At 43.8% G+C, this 25013-nt stretch overlaps 2 protein-coding genes across 3 annotated transcripts in view; one reads left to right on the top strand and one right to left on the bottom strand.

Moving 5' to 3' along the window:
• The window catches only part of SYN2 (synapsin II), a 124820-nt gene that overhangs the window by 84409 nt on the left and 15398 nt on the right, over positions 1–25013 (top strand). Inside the window, exons 5-10 of one of the 2 annotated variants that reach the window (XM_087824632.1) lie at positions 2211–2300; positions 11977–12039; positions 12432–12574; positions 16928–17002; positions 17465–17567; positions 18908–19057. In XM_087824632.1, coding sequence (XP_087680758.1) covers positions 2211–2300; positions 11977–12039; positions 12432–12574; positions 16928–17002; positions 17465–17567; positions 18908–19057 — 624 coding nt within the window. Of the gene's footprint in view, positions 1–2210; positions 2313–11976; positions 12040–12431; positions 12575–16927; positions 17003–17464; positions 17568–18907; positions 19058–25013 lie in introns of both variants that reach the window. The other variant, XM_087824633.1, reaches the window with a different exon arrangement.
• TIMP4 (TIMP metallopeptidase inhibitor 4) lies at positions 4001–9649 on the bottom strand. The gene is made up of 5 exons (XM_016209916.2): positions 9489–9649; positions 8352–8449; positions 7797–7911; positions 4818–4942; positions 4001–4198 (listed from the first exon to the last, which is right to left on the bottom strand). Exons 1-5 carry the CDS (start codon positions 9625–9627, stop codon positions 4001–4003), a joined length of 675 nt encoding a protein of 224 aa, XP_016065402.1. The 5' UTR covers positions 9628–9649.

Below are 25013 nucleotides of genomic sequence, written 5' to 3'. Positions count from 1 at the left end.
AAGAAGGCAGGGGTTAGACGCCAAGCCCAGTACCTTGAGCATACAGAGACTGCTGGAGATAAGGTTGAGAAGGATAGGGTGAGCTACCAGGGGCCCAACTAGTGCCTGGGAACTGGCTACCATTTTAGTCTTGGCTGTCCCAGGACTCTGGGAGTAGGCCGTGGGCCTTCCTGGCATCAGTGTGGTGCCTGTGTAACTCTCCCACATATTGGGAAGATAGGGACCCACATGCCTTGGTGCTATGCCAAGACGTGGGCTGCTGCAGGACAGAGGTGGTTAAGCAGAGCTGGCTCGGGATGCTGAAGAGCCTTGGGAGCTCAGGCTAGAACAGGAGTCTAGCCAGGCTGAGGTGGGCAGGCAGGACTTAAAGATCAGAGGAGGTTGTAGAGAGAATCAGAGAAGGCAGGAAAGGTATGAGGGGTTGGTTTTGATAGTCAAAGCAAGTTGAAGAACCATAGAATGGTGAGAACAGCAGGATACAACGAAGAATGCAATAAGCCAGAAGAGACCTGGGAGCCCCAATTCTAGGCATAGTCTGGGAGCTGAGGCTTTCCTTCTCTTCTCTAGCCTCAGTCTCCTCATTTGTAAAAGGAAATGTTTGGTCCAGAGCACTCTAAAGTCTCCTTCAGTAACAACATCTTGGGGACTTGAGAGTCCATGAATCATACTTTCAGTCCTGGTGGACATTGAAAGATCTAGAGTCACCAACCATATGTCACTAAGGGAAGTGATCCAGAAATTTCAACATTTTCCAATATTTCAAAAACAATAAAAAAAATCTCTTTGCTCACAAAAGGACAACAACAGATGATCACTTAAACTGCAGTTTGATGATGGGGTTTGGGAGGAAATATAATAAAAGATGTTGTATCTGGTAAAAAGTTTGAGGAACTGATAAAATTCAATTCTCTCATTTTATGTATAAAGAAAATGAGGCCTGGAGAGGAGAAATCATTTGCCAAAGGACAACTAGCAAGTTAGAGACAGAACAAGAATCAGAAGACTCCAGTTTTCTAATAACCCAGTTCTGAGCTTTTATTACTCCAGTCCCCTTTCCCCCACTGGCTCATGTTCCAACATCCCTTATAGAGAATAGGATCTGAGTTTTTGAAAAATATCTATCTTTCCTTTCTCTGAAAGATAGAAGGCAGGTTTGATCTGACAACTTTCCCTTCTAGCAATTCCAGAAATCGGTGCCTTAGACTGTGAAGTAACCCAGTAGCATTAGAGGAAAGGATGCTGGATTACCCCTGCTGTCAGTGCACTGGGAATAGATGTGTGGGGGGGTGTGTGTGTGAATGGAATTAGTAGGGAAGTACTGTGTGTTTCCTGTGGGAAGAGCATGGTTTCTGCAGAGCCTGAAAGGCAGCTACTTGGAGGAATAGAAAGAGTTATGCATTAGGAATAAAGGGGCCTGGCTATGAATCTGGCTCAACTGTGTGACCCGTCTGGGCTTCAGTTTCTTCACTTATAAAACTGGGAGATTTGCCAAAGGCCTTTCAACCCTGACACTGTAAGTATGTGTACTTCACCTTTTCCTCGTGGAGCTGTCCTGGTTTCTCATAGGTGAAGGGTCCAGCTGAGTTCAGTTCTAGATGAGTAGTAAATCCCAGAAAGAATGGGTCTGTCTCTCCTATATACCAAGACCATCAAAATCTTCCTGAAGAACAGCTTCATTCATGAGCACCCTACTCAAACTCTGATGACTTCATACTGTCTCTAAGGAAAATATACCATTCCTTTGCCTGACATTTGAACTTTCAAGACTTGGCCCCATGTTACCTATGCAGCTTCATCACTTGCCATCTCTAGAGATGCAGTTATTTAGAATTAGAGATCCAAATTTCAATCTCAACTTTACCTCTTTGCAGCTCTGTGACTTTAGGCAACTTTCGTACCCTCTCTGAGTCTCATATGTAAAATGAAATTATAAAGTACCCAGTTCTTCAATTTAATATGAGGGTTCAATGAATTATCATTAATAATTGAATAGGTACTGAATGAATGTTAGCTCACTCTCTCCTTTCCTCAATTAAAAAATACATTCCTTGAGAATAGGAATTGTACACTTCTTTTATATCTGCAGAGCACTTTGCACAAATCCCTCAACAGAGCAAATGCTCAGTAAATATTTTTTGATAGATTGTGGTTTTGTCTGTTTGTTCTATAAGTTGTCTAGATAAGCTGAAACATTTGCTTCTCTTTTACAGTTTGCCCAGCTGGTGGCCATCTACAAGACATTGGGAGGAGAAAAGTTCCCACTCATTGAGCAGACATACTACCCCAACCACAAAGAGATGGTAGGTGATCGAGTGGGGACTTTAGTCTCTGCTATTTCCATTCCCTTGGCTTTGTCAAGATTGTGAAAAGACTAGGTTAACATTATGCCTTCTCTGAGGCCATCCTAGGATATCAGGAGGAGAGAGATGGCATGGCTGGTTGTTTTTTCCTCCATGGAGACTTGGAGCTCATTCCCCCTTCTTCCTCTCTGTCCCCACACCCTCTGCCCTAGGCCGGCATGGTCAGTTGGTATTTGTGCTTAATTCGCCAATAGAGACTCTCTGCCATTAGCATTCCAAGTGTACCCTGGGACAGAGATTATGTTTATTAGCCTCTCACTCCCTTCTCCAAAGAGGATCTCCATTTGTACCATTTCTGTGGCTCAGAGCCTTCTTCTGGCGTATTGCACATGGCCTTGCTTATCATCAAACAACACATAGAAGATGAATAACAACCTTAGGCCCTGAATAGAACTACCTTCTTCATCTTTGTCAGAGCTTCCCCAGGGAGGGGTTCTGTAACTTTAAGCCCTTGTCTGTAATAAATCCTTGAGACCAACATCAGGGTAAGGGGTCTACGCTTGGAGTTCTCAGGGAACCCAAGACACAGTGATAAGGGGACTGAACTGAAGGGAGGCTGGGGAGCAAAGCCGGATTTTTCTTGCTGTAATATTTAGCAGGGCTGACCACTAAAAATTTTGAAAAAATTGCAAAGTATATTCTCCATCTGCTGTCCTTTTCCCCCAAGGCCCTTGTGTTATTTCTTTCCTGTCCTCTATCCTGAAATTTTCCCTCAAAAGAAGACCCCCTAAGATCTCTCTGAGGTATCAAAATCTAAAGAGAAATTTCAACTCTACAAGAGAAAGGCTTTAAAAAAATTTTTGAAGTAGGAATGAAGACATTAGTAGTCTAGTAGAGAAGTACTTTCTAAAAGAAGCAGAAAAGAAGCCTTATGGATATCAGTTGAAGGCATTAAGGATAGTTAACCTGCAGAGACAATACCTATTCTTATCCAAAGAGGTGTACTAGGGGGCCAGACCCTTTCCCAGGAATGGTATAGAGGATATTACAGCGTGTAGAGGGAAGTTAGGCCTTTGTAGGTCTCATATCAAGTGACTCTATGCCCCTGCAAGTCACTTCCCCAAACAGATGAAAGTGTAAGAGAGGATCAGGATGAGCTGAGATTGGAGTAGATGATACACAGCCATAGTAGGTTGCTCTTTTCATTCTTCCAAATCAGCCTGTTTATGATTCTGTCAACCTGTCTTCTGGTATTGTACATCAGATGGCTATATCATCTCATATGTATAACATTCACCATTTCTTCCCTATCAGATCAATTAAGGTAAGACAAAATTCATTTTCCTAGAGAGAAAAGGGAATAGTTCTGGCCAGAACTATTTTGATTCTAAGCCAGAATCAAAACTTTTAGTAACAGGTACTAGCTAGACTAAAAGGGTTTGGGAGGCAGGAGGGAAGGGCTGAGGGCAGGATAGAAAAGTCATGCTACTTTCCCTAGCCTTTGATGGATTCTGGGCTGGGGTCTCAGACACAAGCCATAACATATCCCAGCCCTGCTCTAATGCTAGACAGACTGTTCCCTTGGTACTTCCTGTCGTCTGACAGCAATGAGGCAGGTGGTGATAGCCAGACCTCTGCAGGGAAGGAGAACTGGCCTGGTCTTCATGACTCCTGAAGGAATGTGGTGGTCATGTTCCCTACTAGGGCTGGATGATGTCAACAAACTCCTTCCTGAGGGGCAGGTGTCCCTGGTACCAGCTGCAGGTGCCATCAGCATGCTTCATGCAGACATAATGCTGGGCCTGGTAGCCATAGAGTTTCCGTTCCAACAGCCAGTCTGTCCAGAGGCACTCGTTGGGGACCGAGATGGTACAGGGCACTGTATAGCAGGTGGTAATCTAGAGTCATAGCCACACAACATCAAAGTGAGTATGGTGTCCTTTTTCTATAATTTTTTTCAGACTCATACATATCCTTATAGCCTAGCTCAAATGCCCTTGCCTTATGAAGCCTTTCCCAGTCTCCAAAATTCCTTAAGTTCTCCTTCCCCTGTGCTCCTACCATAGTATTGCCTCTCAAATGGCATTTATGGACCAACCTGAGGGTCCTTACTCTATCACTGATGTTGAACAAGTTACTTTACTTTCTAGAGCATTAATTTCTTTACCTTAAAATGAAAATCTTAATTCTTCATACATTTGTTATAAAGACTACATTAAAATATTTTAAATAAATTGACCATTAGAGTAGATTTTGTTTGAATGGTAATTATACTATTTCAGTTTGCCTTATATGATGGCTGCCTTCCCCACCAAAATGTTAAGTACTTTGAGATCAGGGATTATGGACCATCTTGCTTTCCTAACTCCAACTTCATACAGTGCCTGATCCATGGCAGATCTCAAGAATACTATAGTAAATGAATAAACACATGCATGAAGGAAGGAATACATTAAAGGTGAGGCTTAAAGACCCTTTCCCACCCACAAAAGACCTTGGAAATGCACATTGTCTTACTTGGCAGCCACAGTTCAGATGGTAGTGGTGATTCAGACTTTCTCTCTGCAAAAAGGACAGGTTCTCCCAGGGCTCAATGTAGTTGCACAGATGGATGAAGACTTTTCCATCATTGAGGACCTGACCTTCAAGGGGAGATAGAGGAGAACATAGCATGAGGAGTCTGTGAAGCTCCAGAAGCCTGGGTCCTTGAAGAGCCCAGAATTGCAGCCTCTTCAATATTTTTTTGGTGGCAGTGGTGACATGGGGCTCAGTGAAGGGACCAGAAGAACCTCTGTAATCTTTATATCAAAGATTATGTTTGTACAAAGGAGAGTTGTTGGATAAAGGCCTTTTCCTTTAGTATGATGCAGAGAAAACATGGGCTTTAAAGTGATATTCTTGGTGAAACCCCTTTTCTATCATTTACTAGCTGTGTGACTTTAAGAAAGTCATGTAACTTCTCACCTGGAAGATGAGAATAATAAGGTTATTGTCAGGATTAAATGAGAGAATATTTGTAAAGCTCCAAGCACAGTAGATGGGAGCTCATAGAAGATGTTCAATAAATACTAGGTCCCTTTCCCTTTCCAACCTTTCCTAGTATCTACATAGGCCAGTCTTCTGCCCCATTGATACCTATATCGGTTAAATCTTTCCCCTTTCCCATAGGAAAGTGCCCCTTCTTTACTTATCAAACTCTCCTATCTTCCAAAGACCCTTTTCAGTACCACTTCATCCTCAAAGCCACCCCTGACCATGCTAACCCACATCTCTTAGAACTTTAGTCACTCAATCATTTACTTACTGAGCAACTATTAGACCAGGAATACAGAAATAAATATGACAGGATCTTTGCCCCCAAGGAGCTTAAAAACAAGTAGGTCAGACAGATAAGTAGGCAAAAATTATACTGCTATGTGTTTATATAAAAGATGCAGTATAAGCCAGCTGGTGTGGCTGAGCAGTTGAGCATTGACCTATGATCTAGAAGATCTCGGTTTGATTCCCGATCAGGGTAAATGCTGGGTTACGGGCTCAATCCCCGGTGGAAGCCATGCAGGAGGCAGCTGATCAATGACTCTCTCATCATTGATGTTTCTATCTCTCTCTGAAATTAATAAAGATAGATATATATATAAAAAGATGCAGTATAAGAACAAAGGAAAGCACAATTATCCCTGTCTATGGAAGGGGTAGGGGCAACAAAGATGTCTAAGAGGAGATGATGCTCCTGTTGGGCCTTGAAGGGATGGTTAGGAGTTTACCTGCCAGACAATTTGCAGGAGAGACTTCTGGATATTGGGACTATCCTGTGCAGAGGTGGAGGGGTGCAGTCCAGCCAAATACCTTCTATAACTGCAAGTAGTTTAGTTCAGCTCTGGGAAAATGTAGCTGGAAACTGTCAGTGACAAGTGGCAGGAGACAAAACTAGAGAGGTCAGCAGTGTTATGGTCACAAAGAGCTTTCACCATGACGCAGAAGAGCTTGTGCCTTCTCTTGAAGAGCATGGATGCCACTGATGACTTTTCACTATACCCATGTTTTGTCACTTATCTTCACCCTCGGTTAGACTTGACTTCCTTGAGGGCAAAGAGCATGCCTCCTGCTTTGACTGATGTACCACAGTGCCTAGCAGAGACCTAAGCACACAGAAAGTAGGTGCTTAGGAAGGAAGGCAGTGGCCTTATCTGTTAGTCCTTGGATGTGGAGGTCTCAGTGGCATGTTCTGCCTCTGCCTCTCCCATCCAGAGGCTCCCAGATCAGCACAATTCCACATTCTTGGAGCTGGGAGCCCCTACCAGTGTGTCCTTCAATGCTTATGAGTTCTTAAGAGCCATGTCTGGATTGTGAGCTCTTTGAGGACTGTGCCTTGTTACTGAGACCCCACTCTCCTGTCCAAGGCCTGGCAGCAAGTAGATGGTCATTCATTGCTGAATGGATGGACAGATAGTGGAATTCATCCTTCTGGTCTCCTTGTCTGCTGTGTTTTTCTTTTCCTCACCTTTGTAAGTATTTTTCATCCTTCAGGACTAATCTAGATCTCACTTATGTAATAAATCTTCCCTAACTGTTCATCACCTTCTTCTTGAACTATAAAATACCTTCTTCGTGAAGTATAAAATAATATATATTGCATTCATTCACTTATGGAGTCATAGTCTTCTATAGTTCTTAACTGTTCTATCCCAACCAACTCAGCAAGGAGGAGACCTACCTGGGCCCAAGTTCATGGAGACAGAACCATGTTAGACTCAAGTCTCCTGTTAGGGCTTGTGCTTTACTGTACCCCTAGAATAGGGCCTGGGGTGTGAGTTAGGCACACAGGCTCACTATTAGTCAAGAGTGTGACCCAATGTGACTGTCTAAAGCTAATGCCATCAAAGGCTACAGTGACTACATTGTGTGTGTTGGGGATCGCACACACACAATTCTCTTTACTCTGTGAAATTAAGACCTCTCCTGTAGTGTTGTGTCCAGTTCATTGTCCTGTGCTAGGGAAGGGACAGGGATAGGCTATATCCCATTGGAGAAGGTGGCCAGGATAGGAGGGGCTGGGAACCATGGCCAGCAGACCTGGAGTTAGAGTGTTTGCATCTGTTGTCCTCATGCCTCTGAGGGATCATCATACAGAAGAGAGCAGAGCTGAATCCACAAAGGGCAGTTTCAGGGGGGCAGATTTGGGCTCAAGATACCAAAAATCTTGTGCCAATTAAAACTGTTTGAAAATGGAACTACCTGCCCTAGTCTGGAAGAGCAACCTGTCCCTAAAATAGTGAAGCAGTGGCCAAGATCACTGTAACGAGGACTCTTGCATTGAAAGGGAGGTTACCAAGGCCTCTCCCAACTCAGAGGTTGTCTCTTAGTAACACAGCTCTGTTTTATGCCCAAGAATATGTCACCTGCTCAACTTGCTGCCCAAAGACAGCCCTGGCTCCCTCCTTGGCTGTCTTCCTTAGGACAGAGACTGTTGGGGCCACTTGCTGCTCTTTAACTTACCAGTCAAGAAATACTGTTTCTGGCTGTTAGCTTCTAGTTTCACACCACAGAGGGAAGAATCAAAAGGTGTATAGATATACTGAATATCTTTGACTTTCTCAAACCCTTTAAACATCTGAAAGGCAATTACAAAAAAAGCAGTATTGAGTCAGTGAGTGAACTTTATATTTTAACTGGAAAAACTTCTCATTTCTCAATCTAAAAAAATTGAGCAAACATCTAGTTCAGGATTTGATGCACACAGGTGGCCCAATTGGATCATTTCTCTCTTTAAAAAAATCTGAACCTTGTTTTATTCCAGGGAGAGGGGAAGAACCTCCAACAGCCCCATGCATAGGCAGCTATAGGACCAGAGGGACACTGAGGGCCTGCCCTGCACTGTCATTCAGAATCTGTGGGCCCAGCTCCCAACATGCCATCCACTTCCACTTCAGCATCTACACCCAGGATCACTGAGCTGGGGTGCCTGACCTACGAGCCCCACCTTTCCCAGAACACAGACCCCATTCCTCCCAGAAGCCCAGGGGGTAAAAGCACTGTCCTGTCCCCATGTACCTTTATCTGTTTGATTTCATACCGGATCATTTTTTGAGTGTCAGCTGGGTCTGCGCTGGCTGGAACTACCTTCTCACTGGAGATTTTTGCCCGGATCGCTGCATAGGAAGCAAAAGAGGGAACCTTCAGCGAACTGTGGGAGCAATCCATTTGGGATCTGGATGACCTGGAGCCCCTGGAGAATTTTGTAGTGAATTCTGGATTGTGAGGAGGAGGGTGTGAGAGAAAGGGGACCTAGAAACTCCTCCTGTGCAGTCAGGCCTATTAGGTCCTACAATCACACTTTTACCTGCTAGTTTTGAGGGTCTGGCTCTCCATAGCCCAGGGTGCCAGGGGCTGGAGTTGGGTATCAGTATAGAGGAGGGAGGAGAAGCCCCTTGAGGGTAGTCAGTGTGGTCATCTATTGATGTAGCTCAAGGCCTAAAACAGAGCCTGCCCAGCATTTCTATTAGTAAATGTTTATTGAATTAACAAATGATCTGACCCTGCACCAAGGTGGTTCATCTTTTGCCATTTGGTTATTAATAAAAAAACTATTTATGAAGTTCTTCCTCTGTGCCCGGCCTAACACTAGGTACCAAGTCATAAACATAATTAAGACAGGGTCTCCCATCCTACAGAACTCTTGGTCTATGGAGAACACACGAAGAACAGCAACACAGCATAGTAGGAGCACAAAGATGTTAGAGATGCTGTGGTAGCACCAAGGAGTCAGGAAGCCTTCAGAGTGTACTGGGGTGGGTGCTTGATGGCTCAGTTGTAGGCTTGGACACAGGGATGTTTATAATGAAAGCCCAACCTCCTGGCCCCTGGCTTCCCCCTCCCCCATCCAGTAGTTCAGAATAATCACAGGATAGTTCCAGTGACTTGTTTTATAACTCTCGATAATTGCGGGGGTGAGGGAGCCGCTATGGAGGCCCCTTACACAGTCTTTATTTCCTTACAAATCAGCTAGGCTCTTCGCTTGCAAGGTTGCTATGGTGCCGGCCTTGCCCTACCCATCAGCCCCAACCGGAGGCAGCCGGTGCGTGATTTGAGCTCCTCCCTTTCCCTCCAGACTGCAGGTCTAGAGCTCTGCCCCATACCTTTCACACACAACCACCCCCTGCTGTGGACCTCCTGGGCCTCCGGACTCACCGAGTGCAGAGTGGCAGAAGTGCTGTTGGGGGTGCGCGGGGGCGCAGCTGCACGCCTCGCCCAGCGCCGGGGGCCGCAGCAGTGCCAGCAGCCGCAGCAACAGCGCCCAGCTCAACACGGTCTGGAGGCTCCGGGGCATGACACTGCAGAGCCCCGACTAAGCCTGTGGGGTCTCTCGGATCAGACAGCCCCTCCAGGGCTTCTGCAGAAGCCTCGAGCCCCTCGCCCTAGCCTTTATGAGGTGGACCTAGGGCCAATCCCGCCCTGTGGTCTCCGCCCTCCTTTGGCTGTAGGCCACCTGTGGCTGCTGGACCCGCGGCCCTCCTCACCCGCAGCCTCAATAAGATGAAGAGGAAGCCAGGAGAAGCCCTTAGCTTCTATTTCCGTGCCTGAGCGATTCAGCCTCCCAGAAGTGGAGAAGGCACGGGGAGAACGGATGGTGTCAAGGCAAAAAGAAAGCACAACAAAGACAAATGCAAAAGACAGAAGGACCAAGGGACTGTGAGTCAGGCAGAAAGAACAACAGTGAAGAGAGGCAGAAACAGAAAGAGTGAGACAGGCAGAGTCATAGAGAGACAGACGGAATAACAACAGGCAAAAGAGACAGTGACAGAGAAGGACGAACCCCTTGCTGAGCTGCACACTGGGAATGAGACAAGCTACTCAGGGCTTCTTTCAGCTGCAGGAAGTGTTTTCAATGCCCTATTTAGGAGGCTCCAAAGCAACAGTAAACAGTAATGGAATAAGACAGAGAAAGTTGAGTGTGTGTGTGTGTGTGTGTGTGTGTGTGTCTTGGCTCTGTCAGTTGGGGGTGGGGAGAGATGTCAGAGAAAGCAGCCAGTGCTTTAGAAACCCTTTCCCATACCCAGGGCCTCAGACTGCAGATGGCTGAGGACAGTGCTTTTGGTGCCGGCTCAAAGCACAGAATATCTCATTACCTAGCATAAACCTGGGACCTCAGAGCCCTCTTCAGATAGCAACAGGCTACACTGATTCCTATCTCATGTTGCTACTCACTGGAGACACTATGCTTTATGTATAACAAGGTGGGGCAGCTTAGAAAACAAAGAAGCAAGGCACTTGGAGCAGTGCAACTGGAGCCTTGTCCATTCTGCCAGAGCATAGTGCTCCAAGGCTCCAAATACAGAGACCCATGGGATTATTGTAGTAGGATGGTGCCACATGTGCTAGACTGGTAAGTAGGAGGCTGGGTTCTGACTCTATCACTAGGCAGCTTTGCAACCATTGCCTGTCTAGGCCTCACTATTTTCTTCATAAAATGGAGTTGAACTACATGATTTCCAAAACCCCTTGAAGCTCTTTGAGCTAACCTCAGCTGGCCTCAGCCAGGAATACTAAAATGCTCATAACAGGTACTCCCAGTATCTGGTCACACAGGATTTCCATGGAAATCTGACTTTTCATCAGTCAACATTATTTCCTACAAAAGACATTTTTTCATTTTAATGTGGCAATGATGTTTGAAAAGAAGGATATTGAAAGAGAGATGAGTCTGTCTGAGAAAGATGAGATTTGGTGTCCAAGCTGGTTCTTCATACAACACCTAGACTAATAATGAGTCTGACGTTATTATTGGATGGAATCTCAAAAAGCATCCGGTCTGGTCTCTTCATTCGGCAAATGGACTGAGGCTCAGTGAGGTAAAGTGGCAGAAAGGACTAGAATGCAAGTCTCCTGACATCTAGTTCAGTGCTCCCTCCACTGTACCAGATTACTTCTTTCACTGCCATTTTGTAACAGCTTAAATTCCTGCTATTGGAGAGTAGTTCTTCTCTTAAGTTTTTAATATTCCTCTATTAAAATACAGCTACCTCAAGGTAGAATTTACTCTCTTAAGGATCTCTTTCAAATGATTAACATATTGACTTTTTATAACAGCTCTCTTCCAAACCCCAAGCTGGGTAGAAATAACATACTAAGCTGTTTGTTGGTTGAGTTTGGGGTGTTGGAGAGCAGTGAAGAGACTGTGAAAGGTGGAGAAAAGACAGATTCAGTATAGGAAAGCTAGATGTTTTATGGGGCAGGGGAGGATACTAAGAGGTACATGACAAAAGGGACATTAAGGTTCCAAAGATATATTCCTTTTGTAATTATGGTTTACTAGGGTACAATTTACATACAGTAAAATTCACCCTTTCAGAGAAGCATTTTTTCAAATTCTCTTTGGCTAAGGTCCAGTCCTGCCCGGGTTTGTCTAATGCAGAGAAGATTGAAACAATGAGTTTTAAAGATGTAGAGAGTACCAAGTAGGAGAACAGGGTTCTTATAGATCTGCCACTAACGTGCTGTGACCTTAGGCAAGTCACTATCACTCGATGGGGCTCAGTTTTTTAATTTGTAAATCATGTAGCTTGGACTAGTTCTTTAAAGGGCCCTTCCAAGGGTATTCCCAAGAAAAATATTTGTAACATTACACAGAAAAACAGGCACACTCTGATAAATTCATTCTTTTTTCCTCTGCTTTCAGCTAACACTGCCCACATTCCCTGTGGTGGTGAAGATCGGCCATGCTCACTCAGGCATGGGCAAGGTAAGGATGGGGCCTGCTGTGCTTTGAGATTGAGGCCGAAAAGGGTACTTCTCAGAGTCCAGTTATGGACTTTCCTTCCTTCTCTGCTATTGATGAATTCTTTCCGAGGAGAAGATGATTTGGCCCCTCTGAAGCCATGAGTGTTACCCAAACAGGCCTTTTTTAACAAGCAGAGTGCATGCCACCTCCTTGGTCCCTTGGGCCCTTTGCAGTAAGTGTGGATTTGGAGTCTAGGAAGGGAAGCTGGAGAGAAGGATTCTCCTAGGGAGATGTGGCACCCAGGCTTGCAACTAGATGGGAAACATCTTGATGAGTTTGGAGGCCCTGGGTTCTTGTGACTCTCAGTATGTGTATGTCACCTTTTCTCCCTCTCTCCCTTGCTCCAACATTAGGTCAAAGTGGAAAACCACTACGACTTCCAGGACATTGCTAGCATGGTAGCCCTCACCCAGACCTACGCCACAGCAGAGCCTTTCATTGATGCCAAGTATGACATCCGGGTCCAGAAGATAGGCAACAATTACAAGGCTTACATGTGAGTGGGGTGGGTTCCTAGCTGATACTCTTCACTTTCTCCTTAGCTCAGTGGAGAATCTGAGCCTCCAGGTAGCTGCCAGCTCTCAGTTTAACCTCATCTGGCCCACAAGGCAAAGAACAGAGAGAGGGTGCCCTTCAAGTCAGGAAGTCTTGGCCTGGGTTCCTTTCAAGTCAGAGGAGGGGTCCATGAACTAAGATGAGAAATAAAATTAATATTTATTTTTACTAGCCTTTAAGTGAAATTTGGCATTCTCCCCAGTTATGAACAAAGACAACAGACTATAGTAGCAGCAGCAGCATGAATGACTTTGTCACTAAAGGCAATCACAGAGATTTTTGTATTTTTATACAGTTGTGACAAATATCTCTAAATACCAGTTGCATTTATCACTACTAAGGAATCATGGTAGTTATTAGACCTACTATTACATTTACCCATGTGAATACATTTGTTATTTATAAAGAAACATTTTTTACTCATCACAGATTTAACATTTTCATAACTATTTTGACAATTATTTTAAACAATTTAGTTTCTTCGTTATCCTGTGTACTTTATTTTATACATTTACACATCTTATATACTTTATACCTTAAAAGAAATCCATGTGCTTCAATAGGCTGCCAGAGCACAGAAAAAGTTAAGAAACTTCTGGTGTAAATATATAGCATTAAAAACACCACAGAGCATTAAAAGCCTAGTGGTTATGAGAATAGATGACTTCTCCACATAACTGTGTGCATTTGCCAGAATGGAAAGTTAAAGGTTTCCACTAGTAGAATTTAGAAAAAGAAAATATTTCAAGACTAACTGATCTTCTATAATATACAAAATAAGAATGCAAATGGATTATAATTCCAGTTTTGGCAATATTAATCTCCCATTTTTAGAAAAAATTTAGGTAGTTCTTTTGTTTGTTTTTTTTTATAAAGAGAGAACATTATAGTATGTGAGTTTGATCTTTGCCACTCATGACTTCAGCAGACTTCAAGGTCGAGTAGCTTCCTTTTCCCTTAGCCATCATTTCCATTTTTCTTCCTTTATTCCCTTTTTAGTGTTTCTACTCTCTGCCGCTGGAATTAGTAAGGAGCCCTTTCCCTATATTCCCTTCTCATACCTATAGTTTAGCCCTTTTCACACATATGATTTGTATCACTCTCCTTTGAGCTCTCTGGGCAGAAATGAAAGGGTCATCTCTTCAGAACCACTGCCTTGTGTAGCAGTAGGCACATAGTAGACACCCAATAAGTATTCAGGGAACAGCTCTTATAGAAAATTGAGGCATCAAATTTTTTTTACCTTTATTGACTAGATTCCTACTTTCTAAAAGTTTATAATTTTTTATTTATAGTCTTTCTGCTTCAGAAAGGAATTTAGGGTTGCTTTAAAATTATGCACAGTGTAAGACAGGATAATTTAAAAGACTATTATAAAAAAAAAACTAAAATAAGCAGAAAGATTAATAATATACTTAGGCACTAAGAAAGCAGCTTCCCTATCCTTTAATATAAAAATCCCCTAAATAAACACAATGTTTATGACAATGAAGTAAGAGTGTCTTGATCCTTAAAAAGGAGACACACCACATTTTTAAGGATTACAGTTTCCAAAAGCAATTTAAATGAAGCATAAGAGAATCCTCAACTATATTTGATAAAGGGTAGGTGACCAGAGCAGCTTTAGAAAATATTTACTTACTTTTTTATTTGCAAGGGACAGTCAGTTATTTGGGGAAATGTTTAGGTCCTCTCAGCTCCTTTTCCCCAAACTGTTGGCTATCCGTTTGCTCTCAGAAGGAGGAATTGGCTTGGCAATAGTCAAGATAAAGTTTGAGATTCTTTTCTTCTTCCCCAGCTCTCACTCTAGAGATCCAGAGACAGCCTTTACACCACATTTGGTGTAAAGAAGGTGCTGTTCCTGCTCCACCCTCAGTAGGCAATAATGTGGGTCGTTTTGTGGAGGTCAGATGTCCTGAAAGTCCTGAGAATCTGTTGAGCTGTCACTGAGTGGCTTCTCAGTGTCCCCTTTGCTCCCACATGCCCCAGGTAGCCTGTATGGATCTGTGCCCTGTATCCTGTTATTAGAGGAAAGTGGGAAGTATAAGGGACATTATTATTGCTCATTCAGAGTTTCTGAGAACACTGTTATGTACTATGGCCCTGTGCTAGGAAAATGGAAGTGAGTAACTCTTTGCCTCTGCCCTTTAGGAACCCAGCCTTGTCTCAGGAACACACTTATAAAATACCAGTGTTAGGAAGACAGTGTTATTTTCATATGTCTTTGTGTTGCTACTTAGATTTTGCAAGCCATTCCATTGTGAGTTGTTTGTTTTTTCTGAGCTTGGTAGTGGGATGTAGAGGTAAGGGTAGCACAAGGGAATCAAGAGTCCTGGATTTTTATCTTATATCTACTTTGACTAGATATACAACCTTGGACAAGTCATCCAACCTCTCCGAGTCTTTAATCTCCTTGTCTGTAAAGTAGAAGCAAGAATCCCAGACTATTCACAACAGGGAGCTTGCAATGAAGCTCTGGTGAGAGGCTTGGAAAGGAAGAATGTTGGAAAGCAGTCAGTACTATAGGAGTGTGAAGAGTTGTTATTACAACAGTTAACTCACTGCACCGCCTCAGGGCTCTGAAAAACTAGCTGTACTAGGTTTCTCAGTATCTGAAATCAGATATCTAGGGAGGTTTCTCCTGGAAACTCCTGAGTAGAGGCTAGCACACCCAATCTCCAATCAGTAGTGAGTGATAAGGCTAGCACATGAAGGCCTCTGTAAGGGCTTTTCTGTCCCCTAGGCCATCCCCATCTTCTTTACTGTGTCTGAGTAAAGATTAATAATTTAAAAGGCACATTTTTGGTGTTTTGCAGTTTATTTAAAATGATAAAACAACACTATGTTTACACATGTATAAGAGAGGCTCAGTCAGGTGAAGTGATTCATACAAGGTCACCCAGCCAGTCAAGAGCAAATCCAAAGCCAGAAACCAGGTTATCTTCTTCTTATTTAGCCTAAGACTAGTTGACATAACACATACTCATGGATGGAGGGTGCAGAAGGCATAGCAGAGAAGAGGTTGGTGACTTGATTCCATCAGTTCCATTTGATGGATGAAATAACTTAATCCTGAAGAGGCTAACTGACTTGTCCAGAGTCACAATGCTAATACTGTAGGCCCTCAGAAACCAATTGTTAAGTGAATGAATGAATGAATGAGTGAATGAATGAATGAATGAATGAATAAGTGAGCTAGTACAGAAGCCATTGGGAGATAGTCACAAGAACCTTGAGGGTGTTTCAGGATCAATAGAATTCAGTTTGTATATACAGTAGTCCCCCTTTATCTGTGGATGCCCAAAACCATGAATAGTATCAACCCCTATATATGCTATGTTTCTCCCTATACCTACAATAAAGTTTAGTTTATAAATTAGGCACAGTAAAAGATTAACAACAATAACTATAATAAAATAGAGCAATTATAATAATATACTCCAATAAAAAATTATGTGAATATAGTATCTCTCTCTTAAAATATCTTATTGTACTGTACTCACCCTTCTTGTGATGATGTGAGATGATAAAATGCCTATGTGATAAGATGAATTGAGATGAATGGAACATTTGTAAGTAAAATAAGGGTTCCTTGAACTAAAGCACTGTGTTACCACAACAGCTGATCTGATAACCAAGGTGGCTACTAAGTGACTCATGGGTGGGGAGTATATGCACCGTGGATACTTGGACAAAGGGACGATTTACATCCTGAGTGGGATAGATTGGTAGATTTTATCATGCTACTGAGAACAGTGCACAACTTAAAACTTATGAGGTGTTTATTTCTGCAATTTTCCATTCAGTATGTTCAGACTTTGGTTGATCCATGAAACTGTGAATCAGGGGGGACTGCTGTATGAAGTCAGCCCAGACACTTAGTGGATAGGCTGCTTGGAATACAAGACAATATATACCCTCAAGTGGCTTACAGACTTATGGACAGAAGACTTAGACCAAATAACTGAAGTAAAAAGGAAGTGTAGGATTGAAAGGGAGGTACAGGCAAAGTCCTATAGGGGTTCTTAGGAGAGCAAGCACTCATCTGTTTGAAAGATCAGGAAGGCTCCATGGAGCCAGAGCAGCAGGCTAGACTCTTATAGGGAGGAGGAAAGCATTGTAGGTGGGGGTTTGGCAGAGGCAGCCAGGCTGTAGGCTCAGCAGACAGGCCCCTGGGCTGTTTGTGGGAGAAGCAGATGAGGAAAGCAGTAGTGAGCTAAAATTCTGGAAAGTTTTATGCCCTCCTCTTGCTGATATGTCTTACTGCCTGTCTTATCCTGGCGGGACCTTGTAGGAGGACATCCATCTCAGGGAACTGGAAGACAAACACAGGCTCTGCAATGCTGGAGCAGATCGCCATGTCAGACAGGTGAGTCCAGTCCCTAGCCAAGCAAGAGTGGACCTTCCATAGATGAAGAGGTGTAAGAATTGGGTCTTGCCCAAAGGGCGCCTCTAATCATATAGATTAGAACACAAAGCCCCAAGCAGCCAGTTAGAAAGATCAGGCAGGACTGGGTTATGTGCTAAATTATGGAGATAAAGACTGGACATACCATAGAAACTCCAAGAAAGAAGTAGTTACTATGGGCTGAATAACCAAGGAAAGGCCACCTAGAGTTGGTGAGACCTGCTCGGAGCCTGGAAAGACTGGTATCTGGAGAGCAAAGCTGGAGGGCACTGAAGATAAGACAGTGTGCTTGATGGGGATGGCGGGAGGGAGAGCTGGAGAGGGGCGATGATAGGGGCCGAGGCAGCATGGAGAGTGTGATCAGAAAGCAGGCTACATGTGAGCTAATGCTCCAGCCTCAGGACACATTCCCATCTCCTCCAGGTACAAGCTGTGGGTAGATACCTGCTCTGAGATGTTTGGTGGCCTGGACATCTGTGCTGTCAAAGCTGTACATGGCAAAGATGGGAAAGACTACATTTTTGAGGTAAGTTTACTTAAGGAGTATCTCAGCAAGAGACAACCCTCAAGGCTGGAAGCCAAGCTCTTGGCTTAATAACTATGTGGGCAGCTCAGACTACATTTAGGTTACACCATGGGGTGGTTCTCAGATGACACGACCAGTGGATGTACATAGCAGAATACCTCTACCAGTGGGGAGCTGTTGTTTCCAACCAGCTAGGCAGACCCACACTATAGGTAAGAGATACCAGATCTGGGTTCCTGGGCTCCTAGCCAAATATCATCCCTCTGGGAAGAATGTAGTGTTTTTTACCATTCTTGGTCTCAGAAAGAATCATTCAATCTAATGTACTTACTTTGCAGGTGAGAAAAACTGAGGTCTAATACTATGAATTTGTGCTCAAGGCCACAGAGTGAATTATTGTCACAACCTGGGCTAGAACTCCGGTCTCCTGCATGCAGGAGATTCTTCTTAGCATCTGTCTGAGCCTTGGAGACACTTTACTCAGTCTGGTCCTCAAACACAACTTTGCTAACTTCCTTTTTCTGTATTAAAGGGAAAGTCAGTGCCAGTATGAATCCTTCACACACATTTCTGCCCAGTCTTCCTACGAGCAGGAAAGGAAGGCTCCTTGCCAAGAGTTGGTGGTATTTGCAGAGTTAGTGTCAGGAGCCCAAAATGGGCTTCAGAATCTGCTCCATGGTCTGCTTGACATGTAGCCTTCTGGATGGTGAGACCTCCCCTCTCTGGGTGGGCCTCAGTTTTGTCATCCATAAATGAGAGAGTTGGAATACACTGTCTGTGATCTTGGGCAGGCAGGCACTTCCTAAAGTGGGAAAACATTGATCTGGACCTTGAGATACAGGAAGAATCAGGAGTGGGGCAAAAAGGGAAGTCATCCCAGATTATGAGCAAAGCAGGAATCTAGTCGTTCAGTGGCCACTGTACGTGTGGAGATACAGAATATATGGATGAAAAGTCAGGGATGAAAACTGCCTGCTCCTAACTGGAGAGTTAAGGAAATGGTCTTCAGGTGTTCCCCTGCCTGCACACTTCTGAGACCTGGGTCTATACTCTATCCAGCTCTCTACCTCTCTCCACTCACTACCTTTAGTAACGAATGTTTCGTTCTTACTGAGCACTGGCTTGGGTGAAGGTTGGGCATTTCCCATGGCAAAGGTTTGAAGGAGGAGGGGACAACAGTCCTCTTTCTGCAAAGGAACACGGCTTTCAGCTGAAGAGAAGAACACCAGCTTCATTCCCAACCTGTTTCTGCTGGCTTAAGTCCTACTTATTCTGGAAGACTGTACCAGGCCCTTAATGTCTACAGACCCTTTACTAACCTGGGCCATGTCTTCCACCAGGTCATGGACTGCAGTATGCCACTGATTGGTGAACACCAGGTGGAAGACAAACAACTCATTACGGAACTAGTAATCAGCAAGATGAACCAGCTGCTGTCCAGGACCCCTGTCCTGTCTCCTCAGAGACCCTTAACCACCCAGCAGCCACAGGTAAGCAGCAGGGAAGAGACAAAAGAGAGCCAATAACCATTCTCAAGTCCACTGCTTTAGACTAGGGTGGTTATAGGATGGAACAGAGGTCATATATCTACAGGCCTGGATAGGATATGCAGAGTCTTCTCCCTCTTCCTTTCTTTCCCTGCCCTCCCCTCTGCTGGTCTAGTGGGAAATACACATTGAATTTTTTATGGAACCTCAGGCCCTGTGGCTCTAGAATGGGCCAAAGGAAAGCCAGGACCCCTGAGGATCTTTAGTCTAATCTAGGAGATACCCCACTTTTCAAAAATATCCCTCAACTCTTCACTCCACTAAACTTTTGTATAGTGAAATGGTAAGAACTCTCAATCCAAGAACTGAGTCCTAGTCTAGCTCTTCTCCTAGCTATGTGACTCTGAGGGAAAGTTACTACCCTTTTTAGGGTTCAAGTTTTATCACTTGTAAATGAAAATCAGAAATTTTTCTTTCAAAATTTTACTTCAGTTAGGGAGGTAGAATAGAATAGTGACTTAGAGTGTAGACTTTGAAGCAAGAACTACCCAACTTTGTATCCTGGACCCTCCATTTATTAGGTTTGTGACCTTGGACATTTTTATCTATTGCTCAGGAGATATCTGAACCATAGCACCTATCTCCTAGGGTTGTTATGAGAATCAAATGAAGTAGAAAATCTAAAATATGTAATAGTATATTGAAGCACTCAATAAAGGTTGCCTATTGTTACCTGAGTTTAGCCTTGTCCTTGCCCCTGAATTATGAGATGGCCTTGGGTAGATGTCTTCCTGTTTCTGTGCCTTAGCATCTTTGCTTGTAAAATGAGGGTTGAACCAAAAAATTACCACCATTTCTTCTAGCAATAAAATTTAGATTATATGAAAATGATTTCTGAAGTATAAAAGTTCAGTAACAAAGAGAGAATTCACAAAAAATTATTTCTACCTCACAGAAAGCATTAGCTCTTCTTTAGTACAAGCCCCTTACTTTGTAAACATTAATATTGCAGCTTAAATATTTTAAAGAGTAATCTGTCAGTCAAGGCAGAAAACCTAGTAAGGAATGAGCTTCCCTAAGTATAGGGGCTACTGCAAAAATCCCTTATAGCAAAGCCAGTCTGGTTCAAGGATAAGCTTTTCTCTGCTCAGCCTCACATTTGAAGCTACAACAGAATATTGTTGGAAAGCACATCATGCTAGGAGTCAGGACACTCACGGGCTAATAGCTACTCTGCTGTAACATTATGTGACCTTGGGTAAGTCACTTCCTATCTGTAGACCTCTCTTTCCTCACCTATTGAATGGAGCTGAATTACATAATCTCTAAATCCCCTTGAACTCTGTCACAGGAAACATGGAGTCACCCCAACTGCAAAGTCTGAAGGCACACTCCTCCACAAGACTGCCCTCACTCCTAACACCAACAAAAAGTTCAGAGAGTTCCCCAAATTACCCTCAGGTTTGATAATTCATTGGAAGGAGTCACAGAACTTACTGAAAGCTATTATACTCACAGGTGTATTATGGGAAAGGATACAAGTCAAAAATAAGCCAAAGGGAGATGCATAGGGTAGAGCTGGGGAGGATTCCAAACACAAAACTTCAGTTGTCTTTAGGATGTATTACCCTCCTGGCATCCATATGTGATAATACATAGGACAGATTCCCAACCAGGAGCTTTGGTATTCATTTTTATGGGGGTTTCGTTTCATAAGCATTGATTGTACTGGGGTTTCATTTCATAAGGATTGATTGTTCAATCACCTGATAGAACTCAGTCTCCAGCTCCCCTCTTCCTGGAGGTTAGGCTAATAGCATATGGCCCACCGAGCCCGCCATGAGTCACCTCATTATCCTACACTATCAGGTGTGGTCCAAGGGCCCCCACCATGAATAACAAAGACACTCCTATTACTCAGGAAATTCTGAGTTTATAGGTTATGTCTCAGGAATGGAGGACAAAGGCCAAATCTCTCTTTGGGCAAGGGTATGTAATTATTGTATACATAATTAAATTAAACTAAGTTAATAAATATTTCTCAAATGCTTTCAACCCCTTGTGAGCTAAGGCTATGCCTCATTCATCTGTGTTACTACTGACTAGCATAGGCCTATCCCAAAGTTTATGCTTAAAATTAGTTGATAGACTTAGGGCTATAGTGATGAATGAGATACAATTTCTGTCTAAGAGTTGTTTATATTCTACATTGAAATCATGACTGAGTTCACAGAGGTTGTCACCATTTGTTGAATGGTGTCTCCTTGTATCCTCTATTAGCTTCCTCCTGAGCCTTGTGCCTTGACCCCAGGCCACCCAAAAGACAGAAGACACCCAACAGTGCACCATACTTGACAAAACGCTGAAACTTGGGCTTAAAGTCATGACTGTACTAGTCATATTTTCACCTCCCATTTTTCCCTGTGAATAGCACCTTCCCATTGGTCACATTTCAGTCCTCATGGCTCCAGGCCCATGAAGCTGTCAGACCAGATTGCCTTTGTATTCCCACTGTCACATCCACCAGCTTACCTTCATCTTTACCCACATGAATCTGCTTTAAGGCCCACCCTCTACAGGTGATCTGGATCCCACCTCCTTTTTGCTTTCAAGTATTCCCTCTCTTCTCCATCTTCAGTCTCTCCTTTTCCAGAAGATTATCACATCAACACACAAATATCTCCCACTTAAAAAATAAAATAAAAAAACAAAGACCTCCCTCAATTCCTATTCTCTTCCTGCTACTGCCCCATTTCTCTGTTCCCCTTCACAGTAAATCATCCTGAATTGTCGTAGTCACCATCCCCTCTTCATCACATCAGATTTTCTTTCCAACCCATTTCTGTCAGCATTCCACCTCTACCATCCCACTGAAATTGCTCTTGTTAAAGTTACCTCCATGTCACTAAGTCCAGTGCTCACTTTTCTTCTTATCTTTCATGACTTCTCAGGAGCCTTGACACAGTTGAATGCTCCCTCCATCTTGAAACACTTTCTTTTCTGTGACCCCACCCTTACCTGGTTTTCATTCCACTTTATTGGCTGCTGCTTCTCACCTCCTTTGCTGGATCTTCCACTTCTGCTAAACCTCTAAATGTCAGTGCTTTAGAACTTGATCTATGGATATTTCTTGGTGTTCTTGGCCAGCCCATAGCTGTCTCTTGCCCTGACCACTCCTTGAACTTCAGATTCACATTTCTAACTCCTACTAACATCTTTATTTGCATGTCTATAAGGCACCTTTAATATAACACAACCAAAGCAAAACTTGTTTTCCCCCTTAAATCTGTCTCCACTCCTAACTTTCCCCAAGCAATTCACCTAGGACCCTACCTGCCTCTTTGCCCTCATATCATCCCAGCTCTTGCTCACTGTGCCCTTCCCATACTGGGAAGGGTCTTTGTATTAGCTGTGTCTTCTCTCTGAAATGCTCTTCCCCTTATTTTTGCATGGCTGGGTCCTTCGAGACAGTGTAACTGAAATTTCCTCAAACATCCAATCCAAAGTTGCCACCTTGCCACTGACTACCATCCTTCCTTCTTTAATTCGTAGCACTTGCTATCAGCTAAGATCATCTTCATCTGTTTCTTTGTCTCTTCCACTAAACTATAATGTAAGCTCCTCAAGAGTAGGGGCTTGTTCACTGCAGTATCTCTATGGCCTAGCAGAGTATCTAGCATCTAGTAGCCATTGAATACATCATGGATATACTAAGGTGGGTGGGTGGGAGTGGTCTGCCCAGGTGCAGTCAGTCATTGGTAGTAAAGTTAAAAAACAACATATCTAAGTCAGTCTGCTTTTTATTATCGCCATGTGATAGTAATTCTGCACAAATGACTGTGATGAAATACCCCTCCTACCCAGGCAAACCACTGTCATCTCCTCCTCCCTTGATATGCCATTGCAGTGCACATTTATTGAATGAGTTCCCAGTTGGAATAAGTATCTTTAACAGCCCTAGCATCATATTGAATTTGGTGTTAGGATCCTAAGAATGATTTTGGTAGAATGCAAATGAAAGGGATATGAACAAAAGGCCATTAGCTGGGCCCCAGCAGGGACTTTGCATAATGAACTGAGACCTTAGGTGCTTTCTCTAACTCCTGTGCCATTACACACAATCAAGTGCCACACCCCCCTCTGTTTTCTGTGATTGGCAGCTCAGACTGAAAGAGATCTGGCCTAAGAGCTGCTTCTTGCTCAGTATTCTAGATTAAGATCAGAATAGACATATGACTAGCCATTTGTCTTCCTCCCTCTCCCCTCTCCCCTCTCCCCTCTCCCCTCTCCCCTCTCCCCTCTCCCCTCTCCCCTCTCCCCTGTCCCCTCTCCCCTCTCCCCTCTCCCCTCTCCCCTCTCCCCTCTCCTCTCTCCCCTCTCCCCTCTCCCATCTCCCATCCTTTCCTGCAGCTCCTGAGTTTTTTATTTCTTTGATTCTAGAAGAGTACCTAAAGGGGGCTTGGGTGGTGGTGTGGGGGTGGGGTGAGTAGAAGGCACACTTTACCTTATTATCAGCCAGCCCCATATCCTAAGATGGAATAATCATGAAAAACAAAGTCCTAGGAGTGGGCCCAAGCTAGCTGCTGTGCCCAGTTTAAAGGAATAGAGGCAGGAGTGTAAGAGACTCTGGCTGTCTCTGAAAGCAGGGAGGTGAGTGGCAAAGCCTTATCTAGCTGGTGACAGCTTAGCCTTGGCCTGGCTTGTCTGCCCTCTCTGGGGCTGCCTATTGACGCTAGCGGTTTAGGGAGACAGTTCTCAAGGTGGCAGTGACACCTGGTGGCCAGTGATGGCCAAAGCCTCCAGGCAATATAACTACAGAACCTCATCCCTGTGTGCCTTTGCTTTCCCATCTACCCTCATACTTACTGATCCTTGGGGCCTGTTGTCTAGGATCTGAGCTTGGCCTTACATCCTGAGGCCCTGGAGAGGCGTGGGCTATTTCTGAGGCTCCTGGGAACCAGAGAAAGAGCTTCAGGTGGACAGACTTTTAGGTCATCCCAATAGAGGTGGCATCCTAGTGCTCTCCTTCATGTAGCTAATGTTTTTTCATTTCCCATTACACTGCTTCCACTCTTTTTTCTTTTTCGGTAAAAGCTTCTAGGGTCAAAGGGCTGAATGGCTAATGCAGGGATTTTAGACACCAGTGGGCTTTCTATTTGGCTTGTGGGTTAGACCCATAAGGAGTGATTCTAAGACCCAGCCTTTGGAAGCATTAATACATATATGGTGTCCGGGAGGAAGACAAGCCTCTTTCCCTACCCTGAGCTGATCAGATCACACTTGCAATGTTGTTTCCAGTCTGAAGATCATAGCATACCAAGGACAAACTCTAACTGGATTGTTTCTCTTAAAGGAGAGAAAATCAGGAGGTGAGGCACTTGATAAATGTATTTCATAAGAGTTAAAGGAGCTGCAGTTGAATAGCAATAGTCTCAAGGAGTCCATGATTTAATATCTTCAGCTCTCTGATAGCTGTCATGGGATAGAACTGGTACCAAAAGGCAAACCTACCTACTGGAAGATAGGAGTAAACTCTGTAACACTGAGAGAGGAAATGGCTGCTCTCGGAAGTAGTGTGTGGCTGCCACATCATTGCTGATGTTCAAACAGGGACAGGATGAGCCACTTGTCAGGGGCATTATAAAAGGGTGGGCTAGGAGCTAGGGCTGTCAGAGCAGGTAACTTTTAAAATCTCCTTCCAGATCTGAGATGCTGTGATTCAGGCTGTGTGCTAGCCACAGACCTGGGAAAGGCAGTGATGAGAGTTCAGAAATCAAGGACTGAGGCCTAATAACCTCTGGTCTCTGGTGGGACATTCTGTCTGTCCTTTTTTACTGGCTTTCTGGTCTAAAGAGATACTCAAAACTTTTCCAGCCAGATCTTTCTAGCCACAGAGGCTTGCAAAGATGAGATCTCTTGAGTGTAAGGAGACCAAGACTGAGAAGGTGGTTTTATTGTA

This window comes from Miniopterus natalensis, chromosome 15, assembly GCF_054644295.1.
Source record: "Miniopterus natalensis isolate mMinNat1 chromosome 15, mMinNat1.hap1, whole genome shotgun sequence".
In the NCBI taxonomy this organism is placed as follows: Eukaryota; Metazoa; Chordata; class Mammalia; order Chiroptera; family Miniopteridae; genus Miniopterus; species Miniopterus natalensis.
This window is presented reverse-complemented; position numbering and strand designations above follow the sequence as displayed.